General features: G+C 35.7%; 3 protein-coding genes across 3 annotated transcripts in view; 1 reads left to right on the plus strand and 2 right to left on the minus strand.

Moving 5' to 3' along the window:
- Positions 1 to 484, plus strand: part of LOC108754295 (hexosaminidase D-like) — a 3287-nt gene extending 2803 nt beyond the window's left edge. Inside the window, exons 8-9 of the mRNA XM_018496497.1 lie at positions 86 to 172; positions 252 to 484. Coding sequence (XP_018351999.1) covers positions 86 to 172; positions 252 to 426 — 262 coding nt within the window. The 3' untranslated portion in view covers positions 427 to 484. The remainder of the gene's footprint in view (positions 1 to 85; positions 173 to 251) is intronic.
- Positions 485 to 6861: 6377 nt separating this feature from the next.
- Positions 6862 to 7519, minus strand: LOC108754285. The gene is made up of 2 exons (XM_018496482.1): positions 7336 to 7519; positions 6862 to 7088 (listed from the first exon to the last, which is right to left on the minus strand). The coding sequence occupies exons 1-2, from the start codon at positions 7517 to 7519 to the stop codon at positions 6862 to 6864; spliced, it is 411 nt and encodes a 136-aa protein (XP_018351984.1).
- A 3528-nt stretch (positions 7520 to 11047) lies between these two features.
- Positions 11048 to 12730, minus strand: part of LOC108754286 (ubiquitin carboxyl-terminal hydrolase 22) — a gene marked incomplete at its 5' end in the record, with an annotated part of 3300 nt that continues 1617 nt past the window's right edge. Inside the window, 3 exons of the mRNA XM_018496483.1 lie at positions 11048 to 11693; positions 11836 to 11985; positions 12092 to 12520. Coding sequence (XP_018351985.1) covers positions 11651 to 11693; positions 11836 to 11985; positions 12092 to 12520 — 622 coding nt within the window. The remainder of the gene's footprint in view (positions 11694 to 11835; positions 11986 to 12091; positions 12521 to 12730) is intronic.

Raw genomic sequence — 12730 nt, forward strand, 5'->3', positions numbered from 1 at the left:
GCTTTTCTCTTAAATATTAGAAATTCAGAGAAGCTGAGAGATGTTGCGTATCGATTGTATTCATAAAATGATTATTTCCGGACAGGATTATGACGTGGATGAACTCATGGCAAGTGGCAAATAATTACACAAATCCCATGCAACTAGAGAACTTGGTACCTGCTTTTACGGAGTGAGTAGCAATCGTTTCATAACAATTGTTCACATAAAAGATATACTGCATTTCGCAAGTACATAATATATTATTCCAGATTATTATTAGAATTATCTTCTTTGGAAGGTTATCTAAGAGTTCAAATGGAAGCAATTTTCTTTTCGTCGATGATTGAAGAATGGATAGGCACCAATATTCAGCCGATGAAAATAAAATTAATAGAACTAAAACAGACGACGGAGAATCAGTTAAAAATAAATAGTCGTGTGTAATAATTCTTTCGCTTGAAACATTAGCGATCAATCCGAAATGTATAATAATATGATTTTGAAAAGCAATTACGATTAATGATTGGATAATCAACTATTTCTTCAATGTAGGATGAAATTATTTTTGTACATAGTAAATCGATACGTATAAAATGACAGATGTCTACTATTTTAACGTTAACTTATTTTTAAAAAAATAAATATAACTGAAAAATTAAAAGAACATATATAGTTTTCTAAAGAAGATACAAATTATTTTAGTACTACACATAAAAAGCAAGAAGCTTTTGTCGATATATGAGATACTCTGTGATATCTTGGCTATGAAAGGGTAATTATGATTAAATTACAAACAATATTTAATAGTTAAAGGATACCCCTTATTATTTAACCTCTATGTTTAAACCCCGTATTTTTATTTCAAACACTTGCAAATATCAATTTTTAATAAACGAATGTCTCTTTTCTTGTGTAGATTAGATTGTGAGATTAATAGACTTGAAATAAGAACAAATATGTGTACTATGGACGGTATACAGTCTTTTATTTGAAGTGATACACAGTCGATCTTGAAAGAAAACCATTTTTTTTATGTTTCAGATAAAAAAAAGTATGGTTTGAAAGGGGTTGAAATCAATTTTTCGACCTCATTGTACACAATGAAACACCTTTATTCTTACATCATGGTATCACTTAAAATGAAACACCATATACCCCATATATGTACATATACAAGATATCCATTTTATCAATTCAAGTCAATTTTCTACGAAAATATTGATGATATAAAATGTTTTAGATGAAATTAGAATTTCAGAGAGGACATATTTTAACTACGTTCTTTTTTTTAGGTAGAGAAAAGCCAAAAAGATATGAAGGTCATTTCCCCTTTTTTAAATTTAAAACTAAATTATATAATTTATCTTAAGTAATATAATTCTTTTAATTATTCTGTATATAAGTGCTAAAGTAGAGAAACAATAGTTTACGAGATATTTTATATATTTTTTCATTCTTGCAAATTTTAATATCAAATATAAAATATTTCGTAAATTATCAATTTTTTTCTAACTGTAACCTTATACTTTTATGTACAATAATGACACGAATCGAACAAGTAAAGAAAATACATTATTACTTGTAAAAAAATGTATAATTAAAAAAAAACTTTTCTTTACCTCAATTATCTTATTACTTGATGCATAAAAGTATTAAGGTACAGTAATAAAAAATGAATAGTTATGAAATATTGTATACTTCACGTCAAAATATACGAAAAAAGCACAACTCAAACTATTTATTTCCTGATATCTCTATCTCAATATTTTTATATACAGACTAATTAGAGGAATCATGTAAAAAAAATTATATAATTTGATTTTAAAAGGCGAAGGTGGTCTTCATATCTTTTTGATGCCTTTATTTAGAAAAAAACTGACCAAGATACGTTTCGTGAAATTGTTCCACTTTTATCTAAAAACTTTTTTACATCAATTTTGAATAAAATCGACTGGATTAATTAAAAGGGAACATTCTGTATATACGAGGGTCGTTTGAAAAGTCCGTGCAAAGTCACTGCTGATGGTACTACTGGCGCGTATCAAGGTTAGATTTAGTTAGTAGCATCTCTTGGAGGAACACACACCAAGTTACAGCCAGATCGGTCTATTTGTTTGTGTTTGGCATTCATTTGAATCGAGGAAGTCGAGGAGGGTTTGTTTCTGCAATCACGTCCTCGTTTCCATAAAATCTTTTTCCCGCCAGCCATTTCTTCATATTGGGGAACAAATAGTAGTCCGAGGGAGCCAAGTCTGGAGAATAGGGGGGATGTGAGACGAGTTGGAACCCTAATTCCATTAATTTTGCGACCACAACTGCTGAGGTGTGAGCTGGTGCGTTATTGAAAATCACTCGACTTCCTCGATTCAAATGAATGCCAAACACAAACAAATAGACCGATCTGGCTGTAACTTGGTGTGTGTTCCTCCAAGAGATGCTACTAACTAAATCTAACCTTGATAAGCGCCAGTAGTGCCATCAGCAGTGACTTTGCACGGACTTTTCAAACGACCCTCGTATAATACTATCTTTATGATTAGATATATTCTTTACAGCCTTTTCTATATAGAATATCCTAAATTTTTTGACACATCGCTTGTGGGCAGATAGAAGGGAAATTGATCGCAAAATGTTAAGAGGATTTTTCGATTCAGTTTAGTCCGCTCTACCTACTTACAAGCGGTGTGTCGAAAAATTTAAGACACCCGTACAAAAATAGATGAGCAATATATAATTCACATATTCATTTATATTAGAGGATATTTATTATAACGTGTTATGCTTATGTTTTTCATATCTCATCGTAGTGAAAGAAAACTTTTAACTTGTATATTAGCTTTAATGTGATTTACTCCATATTTTGTATGTATCTCTATTTTTATGATAAATGATAATACTTCTTGGACTGTAAATGTAATTGTTTAGTATATTGTATAAAGAAACGAGACACTGCCGTGTCTCCAGAAATATAATATAAAATAATTAGAAAAATAAATCAGACTGTATAGTATATGTATTTTTTTTATATTAATCCTTTTGGAATAATTTATTCACCTATGGCATAGTGCATCATTTTTCATATGCAGAGTGTTTAATGATAGATATAATATCGTTCATAGATATATAGATAAAACGGACTAAACTAAATTGAAAGGTCCTCTACTATTTTGCAATTTTTGTAATAGTTATCGAGATTATTGATTATCATAAAGATCGCATACGAATGATTCGATGTTTACTGTGTCTAGATATACAGTATTGTAAAAACTCCCTAATATGGTTTACTTTTTTTTTCAATACTTCATAATTTTTATAGTGTGTACTTCTCACCCGCAACAGCGCACGTGCGCGCATTTGCGCACTGTTGATCAGCAGTTACGATGGCGAAATTATAATTAACTAAAGTACGAATTATATACATCTACCATACAACACTCTCCGTGCGATTTTTTCCTGTTTCCAAATTAAAAAAGACAGCTATAGCTGGGAAGAAATTTTCGTCGGATGCTGAAATGATAAATGCCATTGATAACTATTTTTCGGGTTTAGTTATTATATTGAAGGAATGAAAGGTCTAGAAAAACGTTGGATATCAAGTGTATTGAGTTGAAGGGAGATTATGTTGAAAAATTTAAATTTGTTAAAAAAAAAGTTTTTTCCTTAGATAGGAAATTGTTCAATCAACCCTCATATATCAAATTGATAAAAAAAATCGGGATTTATATAAAATTGGACATTATTTTCTGTGTTCGAATATCTAGCACTTTGATTACAACGTATTTTTAACTGACCGCACACGATGCATGATTTTCATGCTTACTCTCTTCAATGCATGTTACTTTCCTTAGCTCACTGCATAAACGTCATCAATATGGTGGCTCTAACCTATCATCTCACCTCGTCATACGCATGTCACCAATCAATCACGTGAGTGATTCTTAACGTTTTGGTTGGCGCGTGCAAGAAAACGAGCATGGAATAATGCACCACATCAAACACAGAAATCAAGGATGGTAGTATACTTCGTTCAATGCACCAAGGTGTTTAGCACGCATCAGAACAGGAACAGCAGCATGTAAGCCCATTATGCAGGAAATCGTGCATCGTGTGTGGCCATGTTGAAATCGTGACGTCGAAGCGAGGAATGACACGTTAATTTATGCTGCAAGCCATTTGTAAATAAAGACAATTTGGATAAATTTAAGTGACAAGATTGCTTTAAAATATCTGTAAAAATGGGCTGAAACTGCCCTTTTCTTCCTTGATAGTCAGTAAATGATCATAAAAGGCAGGTAAAGTAAGCCTAATTTCGGGCAGAAACACATGGTTTGAACAGTTGTTGAAATGAATGAAATATACGCTTTTACGTATAAAATTCCAGGATAACTATAGTTTCTGACCATTTTTAGGATTCTCATAAGTACGAGACACGTCACATTTTCACAATTAAGCAAACAATAACGAAATGGCATGTAACACAAATTTCGTCGTCAAAACGTCATTTTTCCACGCCTAAAGTTCAGTCATTTATCGTGGCGAGGCACTAACATATATAAGCACGAATACATGTACATGGGTGTGGGGCTACCGATTTTGTCACATTTCGCCACGCCGCCGACTGATTTTGAATCGCATGCTGACTACTCAGGAGTCTTAAGATACAAAGGAATTTAAGAATGAGCAACCCCAGTTTGCAACGACAGTTTGTCGAGTAGCGATTTTTATTGTAAAGTCTAGTGAGAGTTTGCCTCAAATTAGACAATGTCTTCATATTTGTTGTAACATATTATTTCGTCTGTACAAAGTTGCCTATACATGGCCAGTGTCAATATTGGCACCGATGAGATACTATTAAAAACGACATGCCCTAGATAAATTTTCATAACTATATCAATGGAGCCCGGGAATGAGTAAAGAATGAACAATGACATTATCGACAATTAATAAAAAGTTTGCTATTATTAGCATAAATATGCTAGCATATTTTGATAATATTAAATACATTATTATTAAATTCGTGATTTTGTATTATGGGGCATTCTGTCGGGAAAAGGTCGAATAAAAAGGACACGAGGCGCAAAGCACGTCTTGAACGGGGGGCGTTTTATTCTATCAGAGCGAAAAGCGCGGGAGAGGTACAAAAATGTACAAGAAGTGTGGTGTGGGAAAAAACTAAACGGTGTGCACAAGGCGCAATAGTGTCGCTGTGATGTTGACGTCCCCGTGTGAGCTCATGGCGAGTGATTCGATATCACGAACCCCTTCAATCCCTCACGTTCGTGATGTCCAATCCAAATCTCTGGGTACCTTCGGTGGCAACACGTCTCAACGGTTTCATCAATATGTCGGCCTGGTTCTCGTTCGATGGAACATAAGATATCGCGATCATCCCCTCGTTCAGTTTTCTCGTACAATATGATATGCGATGTCAATGTGTTTAGTGCGCTCTTTCTCGATGTGGTTTTTCAAGAAGTCGATCACTGCTAGGTTGTCGCATCGTGGTTTGCAGCCTTGGGATGGTAAGTGTGGTAAGCCAAGTTCGGTGATGAACATCTGTATCCACATGGCTTCCTTAACTCCTGTCGCCAGAACGACGTATTCTGCTTCCATGCTCGAGATGACTATGCACTTCTGCTTTGCTAACTTCCATTGTATCAAGTTTTTCCCTAGAGTAGTCGTCATACCAGTATGAGTGTCGATCGTCGCCTGTCCAATCTGCGTCGCTGTGGATTGTAAGCGTTTGTCTGGCTCGGTACAGGTGCGCGTAGTCTTTGGATCCGCTCGGGTAGCATAGTACATGCTTTGCCTGTGCCCAATGTGCTGGGCATTGGGCCGGGATTTGCGTTGAATTGGGATAATTTGATTACTGCGTGCATTATATCGAGCCTTGTGTAGAGAGCCAGATGTATTAATGATCCTACGAGTGTCATTATAGCACTCTGGCCATCTCTTCTATCTCCTCTGACGATTTAGCGTCGTCATCCGTTCGACATCTTTTGCCCGTGTTCGAGGGGTGTCGCAGCTGAAGCTGAGGCGTTCGTTTAGTCCATACTTTGCGAATATTGATTCTATGTATGCTTTTTGACTCAGTCGTATGTCGTCGTTTTTATTTCATTGAATCTTCATTCCTAAAGCGTAGGTGATGTCGCAGAGATTTCTAGCTTCATAGCGATTTATGACGAGTGTAATCTTCCACAGAGCACTCTTTTCCTTGGCGAATATAAAAATGTCGTCGATGTATATTACTATGACTGTCCGATTGTCTTTGCGGTACACGCAATTCGACGATTGTAGTTTTTGAAACTCGTTTTCGGTTAAGTTGTTCGTTGATTTCTATATTCCATCTTCTTCCGGATTGTTTTAATCCGTAGATGGATCGTTCGAACTTAATCACTTTTTCCTTTTCGATCTCGAGTAGGGGTGGAGCCCTATAGTTCCTCTTCGAAAGTTCTTTCTGTTTACGCGTTTTTGAGGTATATGTGTCGCGGCAGCGCCGCTAATAAGAAGTTAGCGAAGGTGAATATGTTTCATTGTAGTCTTCCCTTCTAAGAGAATCTCTACGCCACCAGTCTTGCCTTGAATTTTGAAATTTTACCTTCGGAGTCCTTTTTGAGTTTAAACATCCACTTGCATCCTACGCAGCGTTTGCCTGGTAGATCGGCGACTTTCCGGGTCCTTCGATTTTCCAGGCTCTCAATTTCTTATTAGATGGCTCGTTTCTACTCCTTTGCTTGTGACGAGGCTAGAGCCTCGTTTATGTCGCGGAACTCGGCCACTTCGACAAAGTTTATCTCCACTTCGCTCTCCGAGTAGGATCTTTGTTCGTCTGCGCCGGTTTACGGTTTCCCTTTTCGGCCGTATGGATTTCTCACTACTTTCTTAGATCTGCCAGCTTTTCTTTTCTCTTGGCGTTTGTTCTCCGCCTCCATTGTCTGTTTTGCTCTGGCAGCGTTCTTTATGTCGTCCGATGAGTTTCCTGATGAGTTTTCCGACGTTGTTCGTGATTCGTCGTTCTTCGTCTATTCTCATAGTTGCGCTGAAGTGTCGTGACGTAGTCTGACTCCGGTTCACTGTCGCTCTCTGACTATATGCGCTTATATTTGTATCTGTGTATTGCGCTATCTCTATATCTACTCGTAACCGGTTTTATCTTCGGCGAACCATACGTGATTCGTTACGAGTACATCCGCTTTTTCTGAACACCTAAGGCGGTATCCTTTAATCTGTGACGCGTATCCGACAAGGAAACATTCTAAACTGCCCTGTCATCGAGCTTCCTTCTTCCCTGTCTGGGTAGGTTAGCGTAGGCTAGGCATCTGTACGCTTTCAAGTGTTGAACACTCAGTGTATTACCGGTCCATATTGATATCCAATCTGATATCTCTCCTTTAATCGACGAGTGTCCAATTCTGTCGCGGATATATGCGGCCGTCACTACGGCTTCGGCCCAGAACTTTTGTGGAACTTTCGCGTCCTTGAGCATTGATCTCACTAGATCCATGAGCGTCCTATTTAATCTCTCGGCTATTCCATTCATCTGGAGGGTTTCTATGTTCTTTCATGTTTGATGCCTGTGTTTTCGAAGAATTCCGTAAGTTCCTTGTTGCAGTACTCGAGTCCATTATCCGTACGGAATCTTTTTACCCTCTTTCCTTTTTCTCGCTTCACTCTATATATTTTCACGCTATATATTTCTTGACGCAGTCAGTGACCTCTTCTTTTGATTTCAAGTATCTGGACCATGTGGGGAAAAAGGTCGGATAAAAAGGGCAGCACGAAGGGCGTTTTGAACGTGGGGCATTTTATTCTGTCAGAGCGAAAAGCGCGGGAAAGGTACAATAGTGTACAAGAAGTTTGTGGTGGGGGAAAAACTAAACGGTGTGCACAAGGCGCAATAGCGCCGCTGTGATGTCGACGTCGTCGCGTGACATGGCGCGATTTGATGTCACGAACCCTTTCACATTCTTTGTCAAAAAGGCCACCCCCCTTGTCCAAAATTCAGAGGGGTCTACAGGACCTTTCATTTTGGGCTTAAATTGTTGCTTGAGATGTCTACTTTTAAAAAAAACGTGGCCTTTTTCGAAAATCAAATGGCGCACTCAAGATGGCTGCCAGAATGAACAAAGTCGAGCGGAAAAAAAGAAAATGATAAAACGGGGAGCACAGACTCTTGCATAACGCATAACACATAAGACATAAGAAACTGTAAAAAATTTTTTGTTTATATCTCGAAAAATATTGATTTTAGAAAAAAAAGGTGTTCAACAAAAAATAAAGCTCTTGAAATTCTCTACAAAAAAGGTCCTATGCATAATTTTCGTAATTTTAATCTTTACGCATAATATAATTTTGAATTACAAGACCCTTTCAATTAGGCTATATAGATTGTACACACAGACTTCTTATAGAAGTCTGTGGTTGTATAGCACACCCTATACAATCTATATAGCCGAATTGAAAGGGTCTCGTAATTCAAAGTCATATTACGCGTAAAGATTAAAATTACGAAAATTATACATAGGATCTTCTTTGTAAAAAATTTCAAGAGCTTTATTTTTTTATTAAACACTTTTTTTCTAAAACCAATATTTTCCGAGATATACGTAAAAAAGCAAATTTTTGCAATTTTTTCAAAATGGCGGCCAAAATATGGCCAAGTGCCAAATTTTATTATCAAATTCGTTTTTAGCAGCTAAAAATACATGGAAAAATTTGCTGCTATTAATTTTCCAGGTCACGTAGTTCTTCTGAAGATTTACCTTTTTCTTTATCTTTCTTTTTCCGCTTGATTTTGTTCATTCTAGGAGTCATCTTAAATGTGTCATATTGATTTTTCGAAAAAAACTACGTTTTTTTTTAAGTAGACATCTCAAGCAACAATTTAAGCTCAAAACGAATCCCGTAGGCTCCTCTAAATTTTTGACAGGGGGGAGGGAGGGTGGTCTTTTTGAGACCATTCATAAAGAATGCCTCTATATAAACACTGCATAAATAAGTACGCATACTTTTAATACTATATCTTATGTACTGAAAATTACAATTTTTTTCTCTACAGTTATCATCTCTGATAATCAAACTCAGATGAACATTAAAATCACAATTTTAAATAAAAATCGAGTATTTTATTAATGGCGAATTTGGCACATATGCACTGACTTTGTTCTAGTGCTGCCCTGACATGATGTGAATGCAGAACTTTGGTGCTATGCCAACTACTACTGCCAGAAATGTCAGTGTAACATTTCTTGAACTCGTTCAGTTCATTCGCTTCATTCCGAATATAAATTCAGCACTACACTGAGTCAATTTTCGTTTGCCGAATACAATCTAAACGCACTGATACAGTGTGCATAAACCGAATGTGGCACTGAAAAAGTTCGCATTCAGTGCGCATTAGTGCATTCTGCCGAATTCGCTATAAGTTTTAACATATATATATACATGTCTACGAAACTAATAAATCATAAAATTAGTATTATATTATCACTTTCTTACTCTTATTTTCACCAATATAGATTAACTTTAATCTCGATTCAACTTACTCTTCGTCTTTGTCTAGTTCTAAAGATTAGAAAAAGACGAAGAGTAAGTTAAACCGAGATTAAAGTTAATCTACGTTGGTAGAAATGGACCTTAGGTTCGATTGTTTCACCTTTTGGTAAATTTTACCTGTTAGGTAAATCTGGTAATCCGCGCATGTGATTGGATAATCTTGCTACTTACCCAACAGGTAAAATTTACCAAAATTTTACCTGTGAGGTGAATCTGATAATTCGTGCATGTGATTCAGTAGTCTTGCTACTTACTCAACAGGTAAATTTTATCAAAAGGTGGAACAACCAAGCCTTAGGGTGCTATTTCATTTGTGCATTTTCGTCGTACGACAAATGTGTGTAGGACAGAGGGCTTCGGATCTCTCTATCCTATAACCAATCAACAGCCTTGAAAAATTTGTCGTACGACAAAAACACACAAATAAAATATCACCCTTAGGGCCGGTTGTTCCATCTTTTGATAAAATTTACCTGTTGAGCAAGATTACTGAATCACATGCGCGAATTATCAGATTCACCTCACAAGTAAAATTTACCAAAAAGGAGCAATTGGTCCTTAATCACTTAAATTTAAGTCACGCGAACTTCCGTAAGACCGACGGTCTTTAATAGTATCTCGTCGGTGATATTAGATAAAATTATATCACATTATATCAGTATACAATTATACATCACGTACTGAAAAATATCAAATTGTTTCGTATGGAATATTGAATTCCACAGTTCAAAAACTTTTTTATTTTCCTTAATACAAAAAGGGATCGATTCGTCTTTCTGTGAACAAGATTTTATTTAATTGCTCTGCACCGATAATATTTATTAATTAATATTAACTGCAATTATTCGGAAGCCTAATTCATAAATATAGAAAATATACAAATTCTCGTTTTCTCGCTCTTGTAAATTAATTAACATATTGGATGTATTAGAAAATCCGAGGTTAAACTCAATATCACGTGTTTACTCTGGTACGATCTTTTAGAGATTGAATATAAATATTTTGCTGGCAAGAGCAGAAATTAAGAAGGAAATATATACGAGGCCCATTCCCGGCGTATAGTGTGCGTGCGTGTATGCGTGCGTGCATGCGTACGTGTATGTGTGTGTGTGATGTGGTGTGTGTATGTGTGTAGCGTGTGCAGGATGGGTCTGATAAAAAGTTTGTTTCTTTTTTCCCTGAAAACGGTTAAAGATAAGAGGAAGACACCTATTATCAAAATTGTAAAACGATAAGAAAGAGACATACTTTGATGACCTTCAGTAAATGTCTTTAATTTTTTTATTACCAATAAATAAAGATTTTTTAAAATAGAAAAGAGTATTTTCTAGTCATTCCATTGATGGTACTCAATCAGCTGAATGTTTTTGTATTAGAATAATTCTTTGATTAGAATAATTCAACTATCTTTGGAATATAAATTAAAAAAGAAACAGATTATAAGTTTAGTTAGAATTAATTTTTTAATTATTGCAATAAATCAAAATTCATTATGTTGTTCTAAACATGCCTGTAGTCTTCGTGGAAAGCTTGCTTGAACTTTTTCTAACTCTTGAGTCGTCATTTCACGATAAATAAAAATATTTTTTATTCTTTCTACCATGTTTTTCGGTAGGCTTGAAAGTGAAGAGTAAAAGAGCTGGATTATTTTCAACGTCCTATCATCCGGAACATATAGAAAGAATAAAAAATATTGAGTTCCAAAATAATTTCAGGAATCTACTCTCAAGCATTGTTATGGCTTTAACGAACACCTTGTATGCGCGCGCGCGTGTGTGTGTGTGTGTGTAACATATTTGTCTGCAGAACAGGGATATAACAATGGTCAGATATACAAAAATTACGATCGGTCGATTAAAAAAAATTGAGCTAATCTTAATACCTATATACGCTTACGTTATATTCATGTAGATGTCGACTGGGAATGTCAGACATACTTGATCGAATACAAAAGACGCCAACGGAAACCATAAAGCGACAGTGACAATAATTTATATTTGATAAACATAAAGTGTCACTGACGTCTAACTTCAGCAGCGATTTTTAAATTCTTTGTTAAATAAATTAATTACATGACTTGATTCATATCTTCTTTTCTGTTTCAGACTTTATTATTTTATCCATATTCCAAAATTTGCTTGTGATAAAACAAGAGATACCTGAAAAGTAAAAATTTATTTAGCGACTGAAAGAACGATTTATATCTTTTTCTTTTCAGTGTATTCATTGAGAAATTGTAATAAAAAATCTAAATCCAGGTGATTCTCGTTCACTTTCAGTATCGCCCTACTTTAATCTTACCCTTCGCTGGTTAAGACATCCTTCAACTTGGCCCGTGTAATCAAATGATCATTGCACTTGAACCATTGATCTCTCTGTTGCCTGATGAAAGCGGTATAATGCCCAGTCTCTAAAGAACCCTCATGATTTATTACAGCAAACAGAGAGTACCTATTATCAACAATTATATTTTAATTCAACGTAGATTTCTTTTGAAACGGTATAATGTTGGTTACCCAGAAGTAGAAAAAAATTGTAATTTAAGAGATATCACTACCGATTATCGCTGAAACTCATATCCTCTCCATTTTTCGATAAACCATTCAGCATAGCGCTATTGTTGTTACCATTGCGTTTATGCGACATGAATGGCGTCATATCTAATTGTTCCGGAAACGAGATAAATGTAGAGATCTTCTTTTTAAAAATCTTATCTTGGATTATGAAGTGCTCAAAGCGCTTTAGATGAAAGATTGCCACGATAGGCAATTGCTTCATCGTTAATTGCTTTGTGCTTTCTTGGTAAGTCTCACAGTTGCTACATTTGATTTTTGCACTAGAACCTAAATGCTCGGCTCTGGTAAATTTTTCCAGACAATCTAGCAAGGAAGTGGGTGGCCCGGGTGTATTAGAACCAGAGGTACTAGCTGCCGAAGTTAGATCTAAAGATATGTCCCAAAATGGATCTATTGTAGTAGACACTCCACTGAAAAGGAAATGAAGAATAACAGAGCTAAGTCTGATATAATACGAGGGTCGTTCGAAAAGTCCGTGCAAAGTCACTGCTGATGGCACTACTGGCGCGTATCAAGGTTAGATTTAGTTAGTAGCATCTCTTGGAGGAACACACACCAAGTTACAGCCAGATCGGTCTATTTGTTTGTGTTTGGCATTCATTTGAATCGAGGAAGTCGAG

The sequence above is a fragment of the Trachymyrmex septentrionalis genome, unplaced genomic scaffold, assembly GCF_001594115.1.
Source record: "Trachymyrmex septentrionalis isolate Tsep2-gDNA-1 unplaced genomic scaffold, Tsep1.0 scaffold79, whole genome shotgun sequence".
Taxonomy (NCBI): domain Eukaryota; kingdom Metazoa; phylum Arthropoda; class Insecta; order Hymenoptera; family Formicidae; genus Trachymyrmex; species Trachymyrmex septentrionalis.

Bases quoted from the DNA above. Each gene is read 5' to 3' on its own strand.
- LOC108754285 (XM_018496482.1), bottom strand. From the start codon at position 7,519: ATGAATGGAATAGCCGAGAGATTAAATAGGACGCTCATGGATCTAGTG. The intron at 7,089-7,335 runs GTAATACACTGA...CGCAATACACAG, and splicing joins TTGGATATCAATATGGACCG to ATACAAATATAAGCGCATAT.